Raw genomic sequence first — 23,436 nt, 5'->3', positions numbered from 1 at the left:
AGTCCGCCGCGTCCTTCACCGCAACATCTGCAGTCTCGCCGCTAGTCCTCCCTATGCTGCTCCTTTCCGGGACGCGTAATGCTTCTTCACCTGTTGCGAGTTCATTCCTATACCCAACATCTGCTTCTCCTCTGAGGTCAGCATCTTGTCGGTCGAAGACCCCTGTCGCTTCTTCAACACCATAATCACTTTGCACGACTTTGGGCTGAGGAATGTCCACAGCATACAAGCGAGCGGCGCGCGGGCTCCTGTGTCTTCCGATTCTTCATCCGTCTGGAAATTGAACTCCAGCGACAGCGATGTGCAGGCCCCTCCGCCAAAATGCCCTGGATGGTCCCACTTGATGGTCCACGTCGTCTTATACTCCGCCGGGGAGTCACTAGCCCCGACTGTCCTCTCTTCAACGCACCCCGCAAGTCGGCAGTGCTCGATAGTACATGTCTCAAGACCCGATATCGAGGTGCCACCCGACCGCCGGACTTCTTTCCGCACCTGCCACCCCAACCAGACCCTGAGGTCTCTTTTAATAGGTTCCACGGTGTGAGGCGTCCTCATGCACAACGGTCTGGGCAGGACGATAGTGGACTCTTCCCGCCGCACCCCCACCGCCCTGGCAGGGACCTGACGAGTACTGGTCTCCTGTGGCTTGGTCGGGTTGCTGACGTCCAGTGCGATGGCCTCTCCTCCTGTGGCGCCGGCGACGACTTGCTCGAACATCTTGCTCTGGTTCTGGTCCATCTCCGCTCGCTTCCCCAGTACAAGCCCCGACACGGCTCCCGTTGGCGGTATCGAGGCGGCTCGTTGTTTAGCACGCTGAATCAATTCGGCTGGATATTTGTGTGTACCGAACGCCTTGTACACCGGTCGCTCGGATTTCACCTCAATTGGTCCCGCAGAGTTTATCTCGCCAACAAACGCACGCGTCTGCGACTTGCCAGGGGAAGGGTCGAGTGCACGGGTTGAAGCGATGGAAGGGGAGGGTGGGGCAACCGGGACAACAGGAATCACGGAAGTTGCAACAGGCGGGACGCCTTCCGGGAGAAACCCAGAGGGCAACATCGTCAAGGATACCTGCGGCCCAACCAGGAGCCAGTACAGCTGGGGATAGGTACGATAAAGCTCTCCGCGCTGGGCGGTCGACAGCTTGTTCAAGCTGGAGACGCACGGATCGCCGCACCAGGAGAGGGACACGGAGACCAGGTCGTATACTCCGAGTCTGGACTGACTTGGATAACGGGGTTTGGGGAGAACGTCATGCGGATGTCGCGTATTCTGCGTAGCGGAACCCGGGAAAGGTTCCAGAGAGCGGTGCGTGAGTTTCTCGATTCGTGGTGGGAGTGCGGAAGAACTTACCACGCCCCATATTACTTTGTCTCCGTCTAGGATCTTAGGAACATTCTCGCTATCGCACATATTCCTGGTCAACGGTCCAGGCATGCCTGTCTTCCGGGGCGCGTCGATGTAGGGTGAGAGGTAGGGTGAGAGCATGATAGTAGTGGGAAATTGTCTCATTCCACTCGAGTACGTCGCGTATAAATCCTACCAGAGCCACTCTGCGCCTTCTTGTGTTCTTGGTATGCTGACGCACTTTTACTCCTAGGTCCTCTACAGGGCACGAAGTGTGAAGGAACTGGTACTTTGAAGCGTCGCAAACAGCTGGATATCCTTTGTGATTAGAGCCGCATTCACCATCGAAAGGGGTGTAGCCTACGGAAGTCCTCGCGCAGCCGTCTTGCTCAATTCGTTGTTCTCATTATCTCTACTTACATCGTGGATTGACCACTTTTAGGCTTCAACGGCGTTGCTGCTCCGCTGAGGATCGTGGCACCTACGACTCGGACGCCGTCAACCACCCATCGGAGTCGGACGTGCCAGAAGAACTCCCCCGGCGCACACCCACCCCAGCCCCGGCGCGCTCCCGCTCCGCTCCCTCCCAGTACCGCCTCCCCGCTTCCCAATTCGCCACTAGCTCCCCATACCCCAGTCCAATCCCGAGCCTCCTCCGCTCCTCCACGCCCAGCCCACGCCCCACCCCGTTCTCTTTCTCCTCCTCCCGCCACCGCTTGAACACCGTCAGCATCACGAGCTCCCCACCGGGCACCGTCCACTCGAGGGCGACGAACGGACGGCGCGCGGCGTCGGGCTCGCAGCTGAAGCGGAGCACCGCGCGCGCAGACCCGAAGGGGCTCGCCGAGGCGTGCGGCTCGGACTCCTCCCAGTCCCAGCTTGGGATGGCAAACCCGGTGTCGGTGCGCACGAGGGCGCCCATGGCGTCCTTTTCGACGAGCGTGGGCGCGCCCGTGCACGTGCGACGCGGCGGGCGCGGGACGCACCACCGGATATCAACACTTACTGGCATCCGCGTCGTTTCGCTGAAGGCGGAGGGCGTATGAGGGGGAGAAGGTGAGTCGCGCATCTCTGCGTCTAGGATCGCGAACCTGGGGCGGTCGTCCCCGGGGAATAGCGGGGCGTGGGCCAGTGTGAGCGTGACGGCCTTGCTCATGGCGAGCTCGTACAGAGCGGGGTGGGCACGTCGGAAGGTCCAGCGCGCGTCGGCGTCGAGGGTGTGTACCCCAGGGACGGCTGGGGCGCCGTGCCAGGAGAAGGAGGTCGAGACTGCGTCGTATACCCCAGCGTGGGCGCTTGGGCTCACCTCCTCCGATGGCTGGGTCGCCTGTACGGGAACAAGGACAAGTCAGCTCGACCGGCACGGGCAACGAAGAGGGGAACGTACGACTCCCCAGACGACGTCGTGGTCGCTCGAGAGGTATTTGGGGACGTCGAGTGCGATGCGCGAGCGCTGCAGCATCGCTGCGATGTCCGCTTCGGCCTGTTCGATAACTTCTTCTGGGAAAAGAAACATGTTAGAGGTGATATGTCGCGTAAAGTGGACGAGGGCGCTGGGGCGCGGGCGGAGCGCTACATATACGCGCGGGGACAATGGACATCGCGAACATTGTACGGCCGCAGTCTCTGGCTAGGGCAAGGGGGTATGGGCCGAAACACAACATAGCCACCCGGTACGCAAACCTCGTCGAACACCATCCGAGCTGAAAGGTCGACATACAAGGTCTATCTATATGTACAAATTCCAACGATGAATCCGCGATGCCGTTCAGTCAAAAGAAAGGTCCGCATCGTTCAGCTGGGACCCAAACCGCGCCCGCTCAGCGTTTGATGGCCCCTCGCGCGCATCCATATACGCACGGAGAAACAGACCATCTGCATGCACAGTGAAGCCAAAGTCCAACGAGAGATGCATTATACAACCTAAAGGATACAGAAGACGAAGCAAAATACAAACCAGCCTACACCTCGCCACCAAACTCCCCCACAACCCCCTCCCCGCCCCATCAACAACAATCCCACACCCACCCCTCCTGCACCTCCCCCATCCTCAACCTTGCCCTCTCCCCCTCCGACAAGCCCTCCCTCGCAAACCGGTCCGGCACCCTTTTCGCCACGACCGTAATATACCCTTCCCCTCCCTGGTCGCTCGCGGGGCGCAGGTCGAGGACGGCGAAAGGGAAGCCGCGGTCGTCGCGCACGCGCGCGAAGGAGAGCGCGTGGCCGAAGGGCGCGGTGAGGTCCATGCCCTCGTGCCGGAAGCCGAGGCGCGGGAAGGACGGGTCCCAGTCGAGCTGCCAGAAGCGCGGCGGGCCGTCTGGGTCGTGAGCGGAGGAGGAGTCGGCGTTTCGGGATGAGGAGGTAGAGGGTGTGTTCGGGCGGGAGCGGCGCGAGGATGAGCGCGAGAGGGATGGGGAGGTGGGGGACGGGGAGAGCAAGGACGAGCCCGGGCTGGAAACGGAGGGGTTTTGGGGTGGGGAGGCGGAGGCGGGCGTGGGGCGCAGGGAGGGCTTGAGGTGGGACGCGGTGTGGTCCGCGCCGAGGAAGGAGTCGCAGAAGCGGAGGACGACGCTCGAAGTGGCCGCGTGCTCCCTCGGCCACGCCTGTGCGCGCTTCGGTCGCGTCAGCTCGAGGAGGCCGTCCTCTGGGTCGTTGTTCTTGAAGACCTCGCGGCGCGGGTAGCTGTTGGACTCGGAGTCCCACACGATGCGGTAGGTGCCGAGGAAGGGCTCGAGGGAGCTGCTAGGACGCCGGGGGCTCTGTAGGACGCCGGGGTACCGGGGTGAGCGCGGGGTCGACGATCGGGCTGGATGAGAGGCTCACCATGGCTGCGAGGACGTTTTCGCGTCTGATGGCGCTAAACTTCCGCGGGCGGCGGATGCCTTTGAGGAGCGGACTGGGACGCGAGTCTGCGGGAGCAGGAGTGGGGCGCATCGCAGCGATTTATGTGGTGTGCTGGGGGCTGCAGCTGCAGGATGGACGAGCAAAGCGCGCTTTGTGGACGCGCGCAGACAAAGCTTTAAGAGCGGGCGCGCAGGCTGAGGCTGGCGGAGATCTGGATGGATGGCTGGAGGGCATCGCGAAAGGGACGGGCTCGGAAGAGGACGTGTTCAGTAAGCTCAGGCGCACAAGATGTGGGGGTGCGCGGTCTCAGCCCTGCGGGGAGGGACAAAGAGCGGGGAGGGCCAAGGGAGGGCTGTATCACCGCCGCTGCCGCATGCACGCACAACGCGCGGGATCGGCCCCGGGTTGACCAGATCTGAGCCACTCCGCACTCCTCTCCAACGAACCCGTCCACAGATCTTCGTAGCGAGTATTGGATGAGATTCAAGCTTGTAGCGAGTATTGGATGAGATTCAAGCTTGTAGCTGGGGGGGCCTCGACGCGTAACGCGTGTCACATGACCGCGTCATTCGACCTTGGTGCAAACGACGCGCAGGCTGGTTGCGTGTCTCCCTCTAGACGATGCGTAGCTAGTCTTGCCTGGTATCGATGGAAGACCTGCTGAGGGTGCCCATGTCAGTGGCCGCATATAGGCATGTGCGCACCATACTGAGACAGGACCCTGCTCAGTCGATCGATGCCGCCCTGTCGATGCTCCCGCGAAGGGACAGGCCTACGCGTGAACGACGTCAGTTTCTTCCCCGTCACACCGCGCGACGTTTATAATGGTTATATGCTGTCCATCGTCGACGTCCCTCCTTTCCCCGCTCGCCGACCTCGCCTGCCGCCCACTCATTCCCCCACCAAGATGTCTGCCTTCCTCTCTCGCACCTGCGCTCGCCACGCGAACCGAGCCATTCAGCGTTCTGCGATCATCCACGCGACTCGCTCATTGATGACCATCAAGGACCACAAAGTACGTCTATGCAGCGCCGTCCATGCCAAACAGCACCCTCAATAGAACCAGTACTCGGCCCACGCCACCGCGCGCGGACAAGGCCGAAATGGCCAAGTCAAATCCGACGACGACTGCGGCCTCGAACTGCGCCTCGCCATGCCCAAGTCGCTCGGCGGCAAGGGCGACGGGCAGAACCCTGAACAGCTCCTCGCCATGGGCTACGCAGGTGCTCATCATCCCTCGCCTTCACCTATCATCCCCGAATGAACATTGGGTACGCACCACACAGCTTGCATGCTCAGCGCCCTGCAGATGGTCGCCGGCCAGACCGGCAAGACAGATGCGGCGCGCAACGCCGCGGTCCATGCCCAGGTCCATCTTGGCCAGCCGGACGGCATGGAAGGTTTCGGGCTGCAGGTAGACCTGCAGGTCGAGGGCATAGACGACATGGAGCTCATTCAGGCGGGCCACAAGGTAAGCGCACTTCCAATAAGCTCCCGGACCATGGCCACACCCGCACCCTCTCGGAGTGTTTCGGACAGCCTCCTATGGAGTTTCCCGAGAGCTCACTCCATGATAGGCCTGCCCATACAGTCGCGCGTTCGCCCATGGCGCTGTGGTGAACGTCACCAAGGCACAGTAGTTGGACGCGTCGCGGATGATGTAGACCCCAGAAGTGCCCCATAGGTGACGGCAAGCTCAGTAATCCATGTGTTGATGAGAGTGTGAGAGGTGCCGGCGACGCGGCATGTCCCAACGTTAGCCCGACCGGCGCGCCTAGGGAAACGGTGTCCAAACGATGGTGGTTGCAGGTTGTTGAGTTCGGGGTGGTGGTCGGCCCGGGAGCGACGTCGGAGTGGACCGACGTAATGTTTTGATGCCTATGACATAGGCGCCGCGGCACCTTCCTCCGTTTGCCTCTATGACACCCTGACTGCGCAAATGTTTGGCACGACGTTGGAGCTTCTGCTGGAGTCGGTGTTGCCCAGCAATGGCATTCCCCGCTGACGCTAGGCACGGTATATAGGACCGGGGAAAGTTCGCTGACGATGCTCACACAACACGATTCCCCCCAGCGCTGTCCTTGCTCTGTTCCATTCCAACTCAACCTCAACCCTGCTACCCTGGTCCCTCGCTCTCCGTCTCGGTATCGCCCCTCTTTACGACTTCGCCGACTTAGTTTACCTCGACCGCACCTTATCGAGCTCTCCATTCTAATCCCCACGTCACCCCATCGTAATCACCGCACCCCCGCCTGCCCACCATGCACCCCACCCAGGCCGTGTTCCGCCCCCTCTCCCACCGCGTCCTCACCGGCGCCGGCGTCCGCTATGCTCGGAGCCTCCAGCCCGGCGCCGTGCACAAGCGAAGCATCCTCACACTCAAGGACCACGTGGTAAGCTCATATATTCCTCGACTCCGTACTCGTGACGTCATAGCCTAACCGTCCCCGATCAGTACTTCTCGAAGGCCACCGCAGAGGGCCCCGGCCGCAACGGAACCGTGAAGTCCAATGGCGACGCGCCGCTCGAGCTCAGGATGGCCATGCCCAAGGTCACCGGCGGCAAGGGCGACGGCCAGAACCCCGAGCAGCTGTTTGCTATGGGCTACTCTTGTGAGCATTCTAGATGGGTCCTCGCGGCCTGTGATGCAGCTGCTTACCTGTATGCATCTTCCCAGCGTGCTTCCTTGGGGCGTTGCAGCTTGCGGCTGCGCGCGCGAACAAGATGGAGATCGCGGAGAACGCGAAGGTCACGGCGAACGTGTTCCTCGGGCATCCGTCCGAGCCCGACATCGACGGCTTCGGCCTGCGGGTCGAGATCAATGTTGAGGGCTGTAATGACGATGCTGTCATTGCCGCGGCGCACGATGTGTGTTTTTGCTTTCTTGATGCTATTGTGGCACGATGTTAATGGGTTATCTTGCAGTTCTGCCCGTACAGCCGCGCGCTGAGACACGGCGCGGAGGTCACCGTCGCGAAGGTCTAAACGCCTCGCGCACCGACCCGCGTCTGTTGACGTCAACCCCACGTCGCGTCGTGTGTACGATATCGCCGACGTCGCTTCCTCCGATGTCGCTCCCTCAGCGCTCGCTCCGTCGTTTGCACGGACTTGTACCACCACCACCCCGGACTCGTCGCGCCTAGTGATGGCCGGCTTGCTACCTGTTACGACTCTTAATGCCCGTTAACGAGAAGCGTTGTATATTATGATGCCGAAGGACTCTGTATACTGTACTTACGAAACACAAACCCAAGATGTATTGTAGAATTTCTTATATTCATACACGGGACTTTGGTCGCTGTATTGCAATATTGCTTTTCATTGCATTGTTCGTTGAGGGCTTGAACGAAGTGATTTTCGAGGCGAGGTCGTGGTTCAGTGAGCTGAGGACGGTGTCATAGATGACGCTCGGCCTGGCCAGGGAGCTAGGCAGGAGCACATCGTGGAGAGACATGGAGTCGGAGGCGCAGCGGCGTTGGCGCGCTCGACAACGTGTGCCAGTACTTGCCACCGCCACACTGCGGCGTGGTCGTGAGATAGGCTCGCTTTGAACCAGCCTCATGACCACGCTCGGGGTGATAAACAGCAGTCGTTCCTAGGCCTGGTCGTCCGAGAGAACCTGTGATGCTGGTATAAAGGTGAGGCTTTGAACAGCGAGCAGCTCGTACCGCCGGTCCACATTCTCGGCGGCAGCGCAAATTCGCTGATCAACATCCTAGATGGCAGCAACATGACACCGTGCGCAGACTGGCGTGGGATACTCCGCAAGTGGTTCGAGCGGAAACCTGGTACCAGGTCCACCTTGACTATGTGCTGCCCCTCCCACTCGGACATCGAGGAGAACGGAGCCAGGCTGTCAACCTCACCACAGCGAGCGGTACCGGTGTACTGACTCGCGCATACTAGTAGGGCTTGGGTGGCTCGGAGCACCGTTGGGAAAACGTCAACACCAGGACAAGCCATGTAAGTGAATATATCAAGTGGCAGTAGGTGTCAACTCACGCTCACCGCACTGTATCAGGAACGATGCTCTGTCGGAATGATATGCACATACACTGCGGTCTGGTGCAGGAGGCCCTGGCTATCAAACTGTTGCGCTGTGACGGTGAGCGTCAGCGCCATCTCAAGATCTATCCAAACGCAGCCAGTTGCAAGGGATCAGTTCGAATCAGTCCGTCGAACCGCCTCACGGAGTCACGCTTACAGGCTGCCTTGAAGCGATTCCTCGCGTTCCCGTCGACCAAACACCCTCTCCTGCCCTCATGGACACCCTCCCGCCCGAAACGCTCCAGCGGATATTCGAGCTCGCATGCACCGACGGCGGACACACCGGCAACGCCCTCTCCCGCGTGTCCAAGGCCGTCCGCGAGCTCGCGCGCACGGCGCGCTTCCACTCCGTCGCCCTCGCCGCGAGCCCGCGCCGCCTCCACGCGTTCGTCCGTCTATACACGCGCGAGTGCGAGGGCGAGGGCGACCCCGCGCGCGGGTACTACAAGCCCCGCATCCAGCACCTCCATGTGGCATTTCCTCGCATATCGCGGCTGGACGACGATACCGTCCCGGCTGGGATGTATGGGATGCGCCGGGCGCGTTCGGTCTCCCCGCCGCCACGGCGCTCGCCTTCGACCGCGCCCTCTCCCGTAGACCCGGATGGCTCATCGGACCCGACAGCCTCCCCGGAGTACCTGCGTGCGGCGCAGACGCTGTTCCGGCTGGCCGCCCCCGACCTGGCGACCCTCGTCGTGCAATGCGGCTTTACCGCCGGGGGCGCGCTGCATCTCCCCGTCATAGCCTATCCCTTTCCGCACTTACGAGAGGCGGCGTTCGTCGGCGTGGCAGACCCCCGCACCCTCTTCGCATCCGACCTATTAGACTCCCCGGACCGGACGCAGGCCCCGCCCCTCTTCCCGGCAATGACGCATTTGTACGTCGTGCCGCCCTGGGGTCGCGGGCTCGAGCTCGCGCTGTGGGCGGCACACGCCCCGCAGGTCGCGCACCTGGGCGTGTCGGGCGCGGACGACTTCGTCGACGAGATCGCGCGCGCCGTGGGGGTGCGCGTCAAGCTCGGGTTGTACGACTACGACTACGACTCGGAGCTGGACTCTCCGTCCCCGGTCGACCCGGCGGCCCCGGTGGTGCCGACGTATCCCAGCGTGCGACATCTCCTGCTGCAGATAGGATGCGGGCCGATAAATGCCCCGTGCGGGAACGCGTGGGATGGTTACGAGCACGGACAACGCAGGCTGCGGGAGGTGGTGCGCGGCTGCGAGGCCACGGGCGTCGAGGTTGTCGAGGTGGCGGCACCGGCGGTGGAGGCGTTTGGCTTTTACTACGAGCGGGCGCGCCAGGGGTGGTTGGAGAGGATTGAGGAGGATGGCGACGGGGCGGGCTGCTGGGCGGATATGGTCGTCTCCCTCGATCTGGTGGTGGAGGAGCCCCCTGTCTTCTCTTTCGACTAGCTTCGTGATATAGTAAAATCACTCACCAGATTCCGGATCATGGGCGGCCGAACACCTCGATACCCCGTACTATGTGTGTATAAGTACACGACTGCGTTCGAAATCATAGCCGCGACAGAGCCTTGTGCCTGCGAACATGCCCGAGCATCCGGGCGATGCGTACGTGGGCGTCACCTTTCCAAACCAGTCTGAAAATTCGTCTGGGACCACCGCCGATACATCCCGCTGCCACATGGCAGTACATAGCCTGACTTTCGGCGCTGGACATCAGTCCGATGTTAATTCAGGACGGCGGTGTAGTCTCGATGTGTGGTCGGCCTGAGGCGATCGCGACTGGGCGCGACTGAGTCGCTACAGTATTCGGGAGAGATGTGCGAGAGGTCGTGGCGGAAATCGCCCGAGTTGCCAAGATCTAGAGGTGTGCCACGGCGACGACCGTTCCATTATCATAGTCACTCGGCGGAACCGGCGGGCCGGAAGATTCATGCCACATTCGTGAACACGACGCGAGAGGCGAAACGCTTCTCTCTTGAGTCTCTTCGTCCACATCCATCCTCGAAATATTTCCTTGACACTGGCAGCTGGTTAGCATATTGTGGACTCGCTCCGAAAACACTACTAGTGAGTGATGGTTTGTCTGGAAACACATTGATATCAGAGTTCCGCGTTCAATTCTCTTCTATGGTATGTTCACAGATTGGGCCACCTGGTCTGCTGACTGCGATTCCAGGGAAGTTCTCGACCACTGAATGATGGATATGGGAGAATGTGAGCGCCGAGCAAACATGTCGAAGCGCTGATTTCGCTGATTTCCCAATTGAACTGTGCGCTTATCGCAACCATATGACAACCATGAAACAAAGCTTGTGGCTCGAGCTGCCGGTGCGACTCCCACAGCTTGGAGAACTTGCAGTACGCCGCTCCCTTTTCCCTCACGCCTCATGGATACTCTCCCGCTGGAAACTCTGCAACAAATATTCAAGCTCGCATGCACTGATGGAGGATATACAGGCCATACTCTCTCTCTCGTATCGAAGGGCATCCGCGCAGCAGCACGTGCGGCCCGCTTCCACTCCATCTCCCTTATCGCGAGCCCGAGACATCTCCAGCTATTCGTCGCACTTTACGAGCGCGAGTGCGACCCTGCGCTCGGGGATAAGCCTCGTATCCAGCATCTCCATGTGGCGTTTCCCGTCACAGAGCACGAACAGCTAGAGGCCACCAGTAGAAATGGCACAGCGGTGTCCTACGCAAGCATCTCGATCGCCAACCACCCAGGTCCGACGACCTACGAGGACTACCTCAGCGAGGCACAGACATTGTTCCGGTTGATCACGCCCGACTTGGTGACTCTCGTCGTGCAGTGCGGGTTTTCCGGTGCAGGCGATCTAGACCTCCCTATCATCGAACATCCTTTCCCTCACTTGCTAGAGGTCACGTTCGTTGGGGTGGCACAACCCCTCACGCTCGTATCACGTACAGACGGGACGACTGCCGCACCGCTATTTCCTGCGGTGACGCATCTGTACATCGCCCCCCCATTCTTGTGTTCGACCTGGCACTCAGGACTCTCCCTCCCGTTCTGGTTCACCCATGCCCCCTTTGTCACGCACCTGGGCGTATCGTGCGCAGACGACCATGCCGCCGCTATCGCCAGTGCGATCGGAGTGCCGGTCGAGCCTGAGCCGAACCCTTATGGCATGTGGCCTTTCAATGACGACTCTTTGGATCCTGGCGCACCGTCAACCCCGACCACAGTGCCTGGCGTGCCAGCGTATCCGACCGTGCGCCACCTTCTACTGCAGCCAGGCCCGGGACCCGCATGTCACATGTGCTGCTGTGGGGATGCTGCGGCGGCTTATGACTCTAGGATGCAAGTTCTGAGGGAGATTGAGCGTGGGTGTGAGGTGGCTGGTGTCATGGTCGTTGAGGCAAAAGCACCTGAACATGGGCTGTTCCTCCGCTACTACGAGCCGGCTCGCCGTCGATGGCTGGAGAGAATGAACGACGGCAGGGATGAAGCGGGCGACTGGAGCGGGTAGGCGAGGTCAGTATCGAGGCACGGCTCTCGCGAGCGGGACCCAGAGCAGACTCCATCACCATCGTCCTCGAGCTCAGCGGTATCTTGACGCCCCTTCGCCTACCCAGCCCCCTCCCATATGATACGTGTAATTCTCATGAAAGTGCATAGGACCATCGCATTGCTTTCGAGTTTTGTTCTACGCCGTCATACTCAACATAACACTACTATCTGGAATCCTGATACTATTGTTCCAGTATAGACATATGTCTGTTCTTGGCTTGTGTGTACTCGTACCCTGATGTACATACGTTAAATTTGAAGGAAGATGCGTACAAATGATACTATTTCACTGACGGGCCGGCTACCCGATGCGTACGCGTGCTGATGTGGTTACTAGAGCAGAATATTCTTCTCTCTTCATCCCTCCATCATCTATACAGGTCTTTCGCAAAAATGGCTGGCATTTGCATGCTCACTCTTAAAGCACTGTGAGGTATGCGTCTAGAATTATTCTCTGGGGCTATGCCAGAAGCCTGGCGAATTACGGATCTGCCAGCTGACTGTGATACAGGGATTCCCGAGGTACTACAGCACTGTCCAGTTGGCCATGTGAGAACTATCAGTTCGCACACCCTGAGGAGCTGTGCGCTTATTCTAAACCATAAAGCATCGCTCACGACTCGACTCGTTGCGACTCCGAGTCCTACAATATTACCACTTGCAGTACGTCGCCCCTCCTCCCTCGCGCCCATGGACACTCTCCCGCTGGAAACCCTGGAGCAGATATTCGAGCTCGCATGCACTGATGGAGGATATACCGGCCATTCTCTCTCGCTCGTGTCGAAGGGCATCCGCGCGGCAGCGCGCACGAGCCGCTTTCACTCCGTCTCCCTCATCGCAAGCCCCCACCGCCTCCAGCTGTTCGTCGCCTTGTACAAGCGCGAGTGCGACCCCGCGCATGGAGACAAGCCTCGCATTCAGCACCTCTATGTGGCGTTTCCTGTCACAGACTTGGAGTTCGAGGCGCGCAATACTGATGGTGCCGCGGTATCCTGGCCACTAGCACACTTCCGCTCGCTTGAGCCGGCTCCGAGTCCCCTAGCGTATGGCAATTTGTACTTCAGCGATCCTCTCGTTATAGTACCCCTGCAACCACGGCAACATAATGTCCGGCCCAGTATCTGGAAGAAATCGACCCTCGCTATCTCTCGGTACTGTGCGGCGGCCATGCAGAAGTTACGTCGTCGCTCCGCCAGCCGTCGTGACCACCAAGCCACTCTCCCATATCGCTTGAGCATCCCAGCCGCCAACTTCTCGAAGCCCTTAGGCCCAGCGACCTATGAAGAGTACCTCAGCGAGGCGCAGTCGCTGTTCCGGTTAGTCGCACCCGATCTGGTGACTCTCGTGGTGCAAGCCGGGTTTTCCTATGGCGGAGGCGGCGCCCTAAACCTGCCCATCTTCGAGAGCCCCCTACCCACTTTGTTGGAAGCGACGTTCGTAGGTCTCGAAGACCCCTCCACGCTCATCCCATCGAACATAGACCCGTCAAAAAGCCAGCCACTCTTTCCCACAATGACGCACCTGTACCTCGCACCCGCATTCCATCGCAGCAGCGGCGGAGTCTGCCTCCCGCTCTGGTTCACTCATGCCCCCTGTGTCACACATCTAGGCATGTCGCGCGCGGACGATTACCTCCGAGATATCGCCAGTGCGGTCGGGCTACGGGTCGAGCCAGAGCAACCGCACGGCATGCTCAACAACAACGGTTGGCAGCCCGGCGCGCCGTCCGAACTGATCGTGACCCCCGGAGTATCCGCGTATCCCAGTGTGCGCTATCTTCTGGTGCAGCCAGGCCCCGGACCTTTCGATTACACATGCGGCTGCTGTGGAATTGCGTGGGCGAATCATCATCACAGGATGGATGTGCTAAGGCAGATAGAACGCAGCTGCGAGTCTATGGGCATCGCAGCGGTGGAGGCGGGAGCACCCAGGGAAGGATCGTTTTACAGCTACTACAGGCAGGCTCGCCGACGGTGGCTAGAGAGGATGCATGATAGCAGAGATGAGGCGGGAGGCTGGAGCGGGAGCGGAACGTCGGTGTCCAGGCTTGATTCTCGCGAGGGGAACCCGGGGGACACTCCATCGCCGTCGTCCTCGAGCTCAGTGGTTCAATCTCTCTAGATCCTCGCTCGTCCATCTACCGCCTGGCGGCCTGGTATGTGGTGCGTGACATTCATCATAGTCCATAGCAATATCGTATTAACCTTGCTCTCTAGATACATATTACCAAGCATCGCATCGCTGCCCGGATAATGTTGCTCTATAGTATTGCATTTGTCTGCCCTTAGCTTGTATGCACCTGTATGTACCTTGACAGACTGGCACCCAAACTTCGAGGGAATGAGTCATGAGGAGAGTCAAAACACGCGGGCAAATAAAAGTCGCTCCAAAAGCTTGGTGAGGTGGAAAGATCACTCACCCCAGCCACCGGCTCCTAGGATATATATATCAAATATCTTGATATTCTACACTATGTTTGTATGGCTGCGTTCGAGTCGATTTGTATGTTTCACGCGACGAGATCCTCGAGTATGCCTGGTTACAATCCACCTTGAATGGAAAACGAGTACGGATTCTCCTTCACGAGCCTCCGGAATTTACTAAGTAGAGGATGATCTCCCTTCGCGAGTGCAACATCGGAGAAACAGCGGAGAGCCGACGCGCTCAAATTCCGGAATGGGTGAGTAGCGATCACGTGCGAGGAGTAGCAGTGACTCGGGAGTAGAGCTGCTCATGAAAATGCGGGGAACGTTGGCGCTTTCTCTCCCACCACGACCTCCTTCTCCTCGTCGTTCGCCATGTCCACCATCTTTGCCAGAACGGCGCGCACACCCCTCGTAGTGGCGGCCAGGGCGACGGTTAAGCCCCGCGCGTTCTCCTCGTCCCTCAGGAGACAAGAGGCAGACAACGCGCCAAAGCCACCGAAACCCATAGATGACTCTACCTCTGCTCTCGAGTACAAGCGCACCCTGCGGCAGCGCCCACCACCGCTGCCGTCTATGGACCTCCCGCGCTCGAGGTCTGCTGAGGAGGCGGTCACGAACATTCTCTACAACACTCCGCCGCCGAGTCTGCAGCCGTTTAAGAAGTGCGTTTTGCATCCTACCTCTCCCCCGTCCCTGTTCTAGCACTGACACGCCTCGCGTGCCCAGGCATGTGCTGAACTGCCTCGTGCAGAACGAGCCCGGTGTTTTATCCCGCGTATCCGGTATCCTGGCCGGTCGCGGCTTCAACATCGACTCCCTGGTCGTGTGCCGCACGGAGATCCGCGACCTCTCCCGGATGTGCATCGTCCTGCGCGGGCAGGACGGCGTTGTAGAGCAGGCGCGTAGGCAGCTTGAGGACCTCGTGCGTATCCCCCTCTTCTCCCCGTATATCCCCTTCCAACCATGCTTTGCGTAGGTCCCCGTGTGGGCCGTGCTCGATTACACGGACACGCACTGCATCGAGCGCGAGCTCCTCCTCGCGAAGGTGTCCGTTCTCGGCCCCGAGTACGTCGAGGAGCAGCTGCTTGGTGGCCCAACACATGAACCGCGCCGCCACCAGCCCGCACAAGAGCCCACGGACCCGAAGCTCGAGCGCGAGGCCGCGCTCGCGCAGCACTTCGAGCACTCCGCGGACCCGGACGCCGCGACGCATATCCCCGCGCCGCTCACCCCGAGCCAGACGCTGCGTCTGAAGAGCGACCATCTGCAGGCGATCCAGGTGCTGTCCGCCCAGTTTGGCGGACATATTGTGGACGTGAGCGAGCACAGCGTGATCGTGGAGATGTGCGGGAAGACGAAGCGTGTAGAGGCGTTCCTCGCGCTCCTGAAGCCGTTCGGCTTGCTCGAGTCGGCGCGTACTGGTGAGTGTGTTTGCGTTGGAGAAGGGAGTGCGGAGGCTGACGGCGCGCAGGTCTCATGGTCATGCCGCGTACGCCGATCAGGAACTCGGAAGATGTGGACGAGTCTGAGGACGGCGGAGTGGTTGATGCCAGCCTGCTCCCCCCTGGTTAAGCTCCAGGGCTCTCGATTTGCACTAAAAGTACTGCACGGATCTATGTTTGCGACTTCAGGGTTGTATCGCGTCGTCATTTCTCTAAGTAGGCTTGGTTTTCCTGAGAATTCTTCAAACAAACATTACTATATTCCGACAGCAAAGCAAAAACGGTATCCACACAATAAATATCCGCCGCTCATGCGGCCGCCCCGTTCTCCTGCGTATTCTCCAGCACTGTGCGCGCAAGCTGCACATACTCCGCCGCGGCGCTGGGGTCACCGCCCTCCGCCTCCGCCATCTTCTCCCAGTGTGTGACGTCCCCGTCGACGAGCGTCCACGCCTCCTCTTCGGAGTGCTCCTCCACCCAGCGTACGTATTCCGCCTCCGCCCACCCGTGCAGCGCGTGCGGGAGCGTGATCGGCGAGCGCACAAGGATGTGGTGCAGCACGATAAGCGGCGGCAGGCCCGCGGTGTGCCTGGGCGAGGCGAGCCCCGCATTGTCCAGGAAGAGCAGCTGTCTGCGTTACATCCAGTCAGCCTCACCGTTCGTGAGGAGGGGATGCAGAGGGGATGGAACGCACCGCATGCCACGCAAGGCGCGGTAGTCCGCGCCAACGGCGTCCCAGTCGGCACCGCGCTTGCTCTGCGCCTTGTTATCGGCCATGAACGCGCTGAGGCCGAACTCCAGCTCGGTCATGTCGCTCGTGAGCTGCAGCTTCCCGCTCTCCCCGAGCGGCTTCGCGATCGACGCGTGCAGCACGAACGTCTTGATCACAAAGCGTACCGTCGCGATCACCCTGCCACCAGGTCAGCTGCTCTGTCCACTGTCGCAGGGGTGGCAAGAGGGGGAGGGGGACGTACCATTGGCGACTGACGTCGGGCACGTTGTACTGCGCGAGGACCTCGTTCTTGACGAACGCGAGCTTCTCGATGAGGTCTTTCATGTACGGGCTTGGGCCGCCGCCCATTGCTGCCATGGGATCGACGTTGTCGCTGAAGTCCATCCGGTGCAGCTTCGCGATGATTGCGCCAAGCTCGCGGCGGATCGCGGCAAGCAGTGGGTCCGTAACGCGCTCGAACGTCTCGTGTAGCTTCTGTGAAACATGACAAAGTCAAGGGGACGTTGTAACCAAGATAGGAAGACATGTACCGTAACGACTGGTCGCAGAATTGAGATGACGCTCTCTGGGTATTCTTCCCGTAGTTTGTCCAAACGGGACCATGTGTGGTAAACACACGTCGCGAGCGAGGCGTTCAGTACCTGCGGCGGGGACGCGACAGGCCCGATGAGGCTCGTTGCGGTGCGGTCTCTCGATTTCTAGTGACACCATTAACCACTGCGCTGGCTGAGAATCTCGAAACGACTGACCAAGTTGTCCGCGCGTGTGAGCATAAGCTCAAGGCTCGACACCGCATACCGTGCAACAGATTGCACAAGGAGTGGGTCGAACTTCGCCGAATCAAGCTCGTTTGCGACCGCGCGCGCGATGTTTACGCCCTCGGATGTGCCAGGAGGTGCGCGAGTTCCGCCCGAGAAGGCTTGGCCGACGGTCTCGTTCAACCGGTTCGAGGAGCGGGATAGGTAGAGAGACTCGAAGTTGGATAGTGCGCGCAGAACAAGGATAGTCTCCGGACTGGGGGGCGTTGTCAGGCGCAAATGACCGATAATGGGTGGTGAAGGCTGACCTCTGCTGACTCTGAGTATACACTGTATCCGTGTGGACCGCAATCTTGGTGAAGAACGAGTGGAACAGGCGGAGCAACCTCGGATATCCTGTGCTGAGAGTTTGTTGGAGGAAGCTCGACCCTGGCATTTGAATGAGGGTCTGGACAGGTATGAGCGGGCCCTGACGTACCTTTCGCTGCGTCGCGCGCGTGCTTTTCCAGCGAGCGTCCTAGGGAAGCCCAGAACGTGGTACTTGGCTTGTTCTCGAGAACCTGCACAAGCGCACTGAGCTTCCCACCTCCCGCGCTACTCCCTTGTATTCTCTCACCTTCATAGCCTCGTCCAGGAAAACAACGTCTGTGACTGGATCCCGCTTCACCCTGAGCACCTTTTCGAGTGTGTACACCTTAATACAGCAGTCTGCCATCTCCTCGATGAGGCTCTCAAGGCTACCCCATAGTGCGGCAGTCCACTGAGGTGCGGTCACGCTCGTAGGTTCCGTCCGTACGCGAGACTTGTACAGCAGACCTTGGCCAAGAGACGCGGAGTCTGCGCACATGTGTGTGAGCATACCACGTGTGGAAATGCGCGAAGTTGCGCGAAGGAGACGTGGGACTGACCTTTGGTCATGATGTCCTTGGATATTCGCGTCAAGTCGAACGCGGACCGAATGCGGCCTTCCACAGCTTCTGACAAGTCGCTGACCAAGTTCTGCACGAGATCCGGCAGTACGCGGAGATTATGTGCTGTCTGGAGAGAACTCGCAAGCATGGACTGGTTCTACGGAGAAGCCCGGTCAGCGCAACCACCGGTTGCTTAGGGATATGGGCTTACCAAAGTAGCCAGGCCGGTGAAGACCATCGCCTCCATGTCCGCGGTGACCTTGCTTCGGGCTGCATCGATGAACGGGAGATGCGCGGCGACTGCTTTGATCGAGTTTAACGGCACACGTTCTCCAGCGTCGTTCCCACTGTCCTCGCCTGCGGTCTGGCCATCGCGAGGGGCGCCCGCGGTAGGGAGTTCATTGGTCGCGTCAAGCAGCGCAGCTATATTAAGTGTCAGCGAGGGTTCGCGGCGGGGTTCGGACGATAACGAGGGAGAGAAACACTAACTCAACTCGGCAATCGTCAGCGCGGCCTTTGCAATCGCGCGCTCCTTCTCGTCCTCGCTTTCGAGCGTCACTGGCGTCTCTGCCCGAGCCCCAGGGCCCGAGTTCGAGGCGCCATTCGTTTGTGGTTTCGCCTTCGTAATTTCGGACTCGGGGCCGTCGGCCTTGTTCATCTCAGCCAGCTGCAACTCAAGCCGACGAGCGAGGATGACGAAACGCGAGGTGCGCCGGAGAATATCCGAGGCTTGTTGCAGACGTTCGAGCTTGGATACATGTGTCTGAAGAGACTGGTAAGGAACGCGTATCTTCAGGCGGAGTCTGTGAGTGAGGCGGTGAGTATAGGTTCGAAAGGTCGTGTATGAAGCAGTCAGAATACGTTCACACGAACACTGACGCCACCAAGTATCACGAGTGCGAGTTGGGTTCTGTCGAACAGTCTGACAAGATAGCGGAACGTAATATACGAGTGACGAGACGGCGACGCCTCTGTCTGCAGGGTCGACATCGGAGCTGCTGAGCGGTCGAATGACGTTTCGCAAGTGATCCGAGCAACGCGTATATTATGTTTTGAAACATAATTAGGAGCCACCACAGCAGCTGCGACATGTTCACTGAAAGGGGCCGCATATATGCCGCCAAATCCCGGCGGCTCGGAGTGGTGCGCTTTGAATGTGAGAAGCCGACACTCGTGCTCACTGTGCGTTCATCGTGTACCGCAGTGAGAACCCGTATGGCGCACCGAAGAAGCGGTGTAGATCTCCCAAATGCATCCCAGAGAAACAGGGCACAAATCGCGAGGGGGATGCCTTGCGTCACTGAACGCCACGCTCACTTTTCTAGAGACGAATCCAATTCGTTCAGGCCGGTCCGGACAGACCCGAGTGAGCCCTGGAGGTCTGAGACTCCGGCAGCCTGCACCAGAAGATCTTCGTGGTGCGTGGTAACCTATACCGTGGCGAAAGGGTCATCATGCTATTCCCGCAGCCAGGCCCACAGGAGTGAGGTGCCGGTAAGCAGGAGGGGTGCTCACCACGTTCTTGAGTTGTTTCTCCACATCGTCGAGGCTGAACGTAAGCTTGGAGATGGCTACAGAGACATCTTCGCTGGCCGGGGCAAGGCCTGTGCTCTTCGCAGGCTTGGGCTTGCCGGGTTGCGGAGGGTACGGCTCCCCTGCTAGGATAGCGTTCGCGTAGTCGTTCGGGTCAAAGTCGGGGTGTGCGAAGACAGCATAGTCTGCTAGATTGTGAGCCAAAGGGCAAAGCAAAGACTGTGTGAGACCGACCAGACATCCGAGCAGGGCATGGGTCTCGCCGGGAGGAGAAAGGAGGAGGATCAAAGCCGCGTTGTGTCCGTCGACGCGCGCGAGAGCGCGTCCCTGTAGTAAGCGCCCATTTATAGCAGATCTCGATCGCGAGTGACACTCCTCCCGTTCCGTCCGCGAGGCGTACTCTTTCTTTCTCCACTACCACCTCATGCCCAGCCCTCGTCCATCCGCGTGCTGTCTGCTCTTCTTTGTTTCTCAAAGAACGGTAGTCTCTGAGCATCTGGGTCTTCTCTCCATGCCTGGCAGTCGCATCTATCTCTCCATGAGCTGAACTCAGGACACAGTCAACCTCAAGCTCGGGTTGGGTGACCTGCCTGCATAAATGCCAATCCAGTTGCTATTACCTCCGGAGATGAAACTTCTCGACTTCTCTGGGCCCCCATACCTCACGCCTTCGCCTCCGCCTCCCCGACGACACGTACGAGGGTCCGGTCATGGCCGGCGTTGCGGCAGAACAAACAAACGGCCAAGAGCGTGACGTCACGGGACAGTATAAGATGCTGCGATTCGCGCTGTGGCAGATGACTTGCCGCTAGTCTCTCTCTGGCCACTCAACCGAGCCTGCCCAGCAACCGCTTTCTTCTCACACTCGACAGCTTTTGCCTCTTGCTTCTGACTCTCATCTCCTCCTCAGCGATGGCCTACAACTACTACCAGTCGCAAATGCCGGGTTGGGGGACTTCGCAGGTGCGTTCTTTGTCTAATCGCGCGCAGAGCAGGCCTTGAGGGTTCCGTGCAGTTCCAGTTCGGTGCTCCGCCTCAGCCAGTTTTCCAGCCTCAGCCGTCATGTCAGCCGCACTGTTCTGTCTTCTCTCCTTCCGTCTGCTCACTCACCACACTAGGGCGGGGATCCGACTTCTATAACGCACACGCCCTCAATCCCGACCCGTAAGTCGCTCACCGGCCTACATCGCGGCTGACATACTCACACCGTGGTCAACGATTGTTTTCACCAGCTCCCTCTACGAGTCGATCATGGTACGATTGAGGGATATCCTGGGCATGGGTGTCGGCCACCACGAAGCGCGGCATTGGCATCGCCGTATCTATAGCGGGATGGTGAGCCTCTTTTTTGTCACCCGCCCTGTTATACAGGCTCCACCCCCGCGCACGACTCACGGTCTTTCTCGCACCACAGGTCCAGCTCCAGCAGCTCCTCCCCGCGGATATCGGCGCGGCCGCCGCATATGAAGCATACCGCACCTGGAAACACAACTCCTTCCTGTATGAGCCCCTCAGCGCGGATCGGGAACTGCAGCGGGAAGGCTTGATTGGAATGGCGATTGCTGAGAGTACGTCCTTCTCTTCTCTGACTAGGCTTCGGCGGATTGTTCGGAACTCGGAGCAGCTGAGCTCGGAGCGCTCATGTGGTGAGCGGCAAGCGCGCGCGCGCGTGAGTCAAGGGCCGAAAGCACTGTTTGCGCTTCCGGATCTCCTGAAATGCACATTAGCGCACGCCTGAGAGTCTTCGCAGCCAAGAGGGGAACCGCGATGCGATGGGCCACGTACGGGTTGGCTATACGCGGTGTGATACTGCCTACATGGTACCACGGCGGTAGCGAGAGCCTGCATAGCGAGATGTGATCAGCCTGCATCGGGAATGAAAGTACAGCGTTGCTTTGATCTTGAAGTATCCCCCCTGCCAAATAATAAGTATCTGGATTGTGATTGAAAGAAACGTATTCATCGTGCATTTCCACTCGGTTTTGGACCTGCCTACGCTCCTGTAGTGAAATGAGAAGCTCACTCTAATTTTTGTTTACAGCGCAACGCCTTTGGCAATACTCTGGAAGGCCTCAGGATACGTACGGCTTGAGGGCTGCTTGTGAGGCATCCGCTTCTGCCGCGAACGTTCTTGCAGACAGGGTAAGTTCATTCCGTAGTCAGCTAGTTAGCTCCTTACCAAAGGTTCGTTTCCACGTAGCTTTTCGGCTGGACTAGTGGTGGAGGCGGCGGCGGAGGTGTCGGATACGGCTCCTCCTACAGCGGTTCCAACACTGGTGACGCGTATGCATACGACGAGGGATACTCCGGCCGGCGTGGTCGCAGTCGCCACAATTCCTTCAACGCCCCCGCCGTAGTCCGTGTCGGGGCCCCCGGCTATGGCGACCCGCTCGGCTCTCCCTACGGCGCTGGCGGTTCCCCAATGCCCATCCCTGGTGCCATCCCTGGCGCCGCGGCACCCTACGGCGCAGGAATGCCAGGCTCTTACGGCGCTGCGCCAGGCATCCCAGGGTCCTATGGCGCAGCCCCAGGCTACGGAGGGACTTATGGATACCGCAGCGCGTCGCCCAATCCCTACGGCGGAGCTTCGCCTAACCCCTACGGCGTGCAGGCGCCCTACGGAGCCGGTGCGTACCCGCAGGCCACGCCAGGATACCCCGCTCCGGGATACGGTGCAGGCCAATACGGTGCCGGACAATACCCCGGGCAGTATGGCGCGCAACAGTACGGTGCGGGCGGGGGTATCGTCCTCCCCGATGGACAGGTGGCCCCCGCGGGCTCGACGGTGATCATCTCGAAGCACCGGTCGCGCAGGGACTCCAGTGCCTCCAGCGGGCACCACCACCGGCACCATCGTCATCGGTCGTCGAGCCGCAGCCGGTACGACGACTACGACCGCGACCGGTACGGGCAGAGCTACAGGTACTGATCGGCGCAGGACGCGATCAGGTGTGCGGGCCTTTCGTCGTTCCGATGCGTGCAGGTTCTTTGGAAGTTTGGATGCGGAGGATGCCCGATGGAACGTTGCAAATCTGAGACTGGAAGACGGGTGCGGATGAGACTCGAGTGTACGAGGGGGACGGCCCGCGCGTGTGGCAGTGGGAGAATGTTGTCCATCTATGGTACGTGTTGTTGTTCTTGAATAGGTGCGCACACCGCACCCATGTACGTTTTGATCGTGTGTCTCGTATCCGTTCCGGCCCATCGTGCTGTGTACGTCTAAGTAGGTATTGTAGGATGTGCCTGGCGGGCAGTAATGGATAACTGTTAACTTATGCGAAAACCTAGTTTGCAGGACTTGTACATGCTTCTAAAGATCGTCCCTGTTGTACGTGATCCCGGGCCCGTTGGCGGAACGGTTGCTGCGCAGCTTCGTGACCCCTCCATGCCAGATCCACAGAGGACGCAGGCGGATCTGGACTGTGCGCATAATGATACGGCCACGAGCCTGAAGATGGAGCTGATACCCACCGAATTCTTGACTTCGAATGATACGCCCCCGTAGGCCAGTTCCTGGCGTAACCGCAAAGCGACGATGCTCGACGCTCCGTTTGACAGTTCATCGTTCTTCATTGCACATAGCTACACTTCCGTGTCGACCGGAAAACGTATGGACGCGGGGATGCCGGGCAGTGCCACCGAACAGCATCGGGCCCAGGGGCAGGTGCATCTGCCATGGCCCGCCGATGCGAACAGGCTTCCAGTTCCCGGGCCCGCCGATCTCAGGTCGCGCAAAATGGTGGTCCGCGCGGCCGCGGCAGCAAGGGGGTGTGCGTATCCCATGTGGCGGCCGCGTGCGCCGTGCGGCCTCGTCATGTCGGCTCCGTGCCCTCTGTTTTTGATTTCGATGTGTGGTGCCCAGCGGACTTTGATGGGGCGGGGTCGGCACGGCGAGTGTCG

The 23,436-nt window shown here is 59.7% G+C and overlaps 9 protein-coding genes across 9 annotated transcripts; 7 read left to right on the top strand and 2 right to left on the bottom strand.

Annotated features, from left to right (window-relative positions):
• Nucleotides 1-51: 51 nt before the first annotated feature.
• Nucleotides 52-4,281, bottom strand: TRAVEDRAFT_17646 (uncharacterized protein; the record flags this gene model as incomplete). Its single annotated transcript, XM_008035291.1, has 9 exons — nt 52-1,071; nt 1,354-1,443; nt 1,589-1,656; nt 1,897-2,275; nt 2,354-2,674; nt 2,735-2,847; nt 3,031-3,050; nt 3,376-4,106; nt 4,171-4,281. 9 exons carry the CDS (start codon nt 4,279-4,281, stop codon nt 52-54), a joined length of 2,853 nt encoding a protein of 950 aa, XP_008033482.1.
• Nucleotides 4,282-5,098: 817 nt separating this feature from the next.
• TRAVEDRAFT_113913 (OsmC-like protein) lies at nt 5,099-5,831 on the top strand (the record flags this gene model as incomplete). Its single annotated transcript, XM_008036280.1, has 4 exons — nt 5,099-5,206; nt 5,258-5,414; nt 5,478-5,662; nt 5,769-5,831. The coding sequence occupies 4 exons, from the start codon at nt 5,099-5,101 to the stop codon at nt 5,829-5,831; spliced, it is 513 nt and encodes a 170-aa protein (XP_008034471.1).
• Nucleotides 5,832-6,452: 621 nt separating this feature from the next.
• TRAVEDRAFT_112561 (OsmC-like protein) lies at nt 6,453-7,176 on the top strand (the record flags this gene model as incomplete). Its single annotated transcript, XM_008036279.1, has 4 exons — nt 6,453-6,584; nt 6,647-6,803; nt 6,869-7,059; nt 7,117-7,176. 4 exons carry the CDS (start codon nt 6,453-6,455, stop codon nt 7,174-7,176), a joined length of 540 nt encoding a protein of 179 aa, XP_008034470.1.
• Nucleotides 7,177-8,453: 1,277 nt separating this feature from the next.
• TRAVEDRAFT_17644 (uncharacterized protein) lies at nt 8,454-9,650 on the top strand (the record flags this gene model as incomplete). The annotated part of the gene is made up of 1 exon (XM_008035290.1): nt 8,454-9,650. The coding sequence occupies one exon, from the start codon at nt 8,454-8,456 to the stop codon at nt 9,648-9,650; it is 1,197 nt and encodes a 398-aa protein (XP_008033481.1).
• A 941-nt stretch (nt 9,651-10,591) lies between these two features.
• Nucleotides 10,592-11,692, top strand: TRAVEDRAFT_43514 (uncharacterized protein; the record flags this gene model as incomplete). The annotated part of the gene is made up of 1 exon (XM_008035669.1): nt 10,592-11,692. The coding sequence occupies one exon, from the start codon at nt 10,592-10,594 to the stop codon at nt 11,690-11,692; it is 1,101 nt and encodes a 366-aa protein (XP_008033860.1).
• A 731-nt stretch (nt 11,693-12,423) lies between these two features.
• On the top strand, nt 12,424-13,854 carry TRAVEDRAFT_43513 (uncharacterized protein; the record flags this gene model as incomplete). The annotated part of the gene is made up of 1 exon (XM_008035668.1): nt 12,424-13,854. The coding sequence occupies one exon, from the start codon at nt 12,424-12,426 to the stop codon at nt 13,852-13,854; it is 1,431 nt and encodes a 476-aa protein (XP_008033859.1).
• Nucleotides 13,855-14,531: 677 nt separating this feature from the next.
• Nucleotides 14,532-15,731, top strand: TRAVEDRAFT_43512 (acetolactate synthase; the record flags this gene model as incomplete). The annotated part of the gene is made up of 4 exons (XM_008035667.1): nt 14,532-14,821; nt 14,886-15,081; nt 15,136-15,580; nt 15,631-15,731. The coding sequence occupies 4 exons, from the start codon at nt 14,532-14,534 to the stop codon at nt 15,729-15,731; spliced, it is 1,032 nt and encodes a 343-aa protein (XP_008033858.1).
• Nucleotides 15,732-15,910: 179 nt separating this feature from the next.
• TRAVEDRAFT_43511 (uncharacterized protein) lies at nt 15,911-19,777 on the bottom strand (the record flags this gene model as incomplete). The annotated part of the gene is made up of 14 exons (XM_008035666.1): nt 15,911-16,232; nt 16,296-16,511; nt 16,576-16,808; nt 16,865-17,032; nt 17,084-17,348; nt 17,401-17,521; nt 17,571-17,652; nt 17,709-17,929; nt 18,001-18,160; nt 18,215-18,426; nt 18,493-18,806; nt 19,321-19,433; nt 19,519-19,721; nt 19,771-19,777. 14 exons carry the CDS (start codon nt 19,775-19,777, stop codon nt 15,911-15,913), a joined length of 2,637 nt encoding a protein of 878 aa, XP_008033857.1.
• A 570-nt stretch (nt 19,778-20,347) lies between these two features.
• Nucleotides 20,348-22,818, top strand: TRAVEDRAFT_56309 (uncharacterized protein). Its single transcript, XM_008035806.1, has 7 exons — nt 20,348-20,499; nt 20,552-20,600; nt 20,655-20,700; nt 20,769-20,871; nt 20,951-21,104; nt 21,578-21,678; nt 21,737-22,818. The coding sequence occupies exons 1-7, from the start codon at nt 20,449-20,451 to the stop codon at nt 22,463-22,465; spliced, it is 1,233 nt and encodes a 410-aa protein (XP_008033997.1). The 5' UTR covers nt 20,348-20,448; the 3' UTR covers nt 22,466-22,818.
• Nucleotides 22,819-23,436: the final 618 nt, after the last annotated feature.

This window comes from Trametes versicolor (genome assembly GCF_000271585.1).
Source record: "Trametes versicolor FP-101664 SS1 unplaced genomic scaffold TRAVEscaffold_2, whole genome shotgun sequence".
NCBI classification, from domain to species: Eukaryota; Fungi; Basidiomycota; class Agaricomycetes; order Polyporales; family Polyporaceae; genus Trametes; species Trametes versicolor.
Note: the sequence above shows the minus strand (reverse complement) of the source record. Positions and strands in the feature narration are given on the sequence as shown.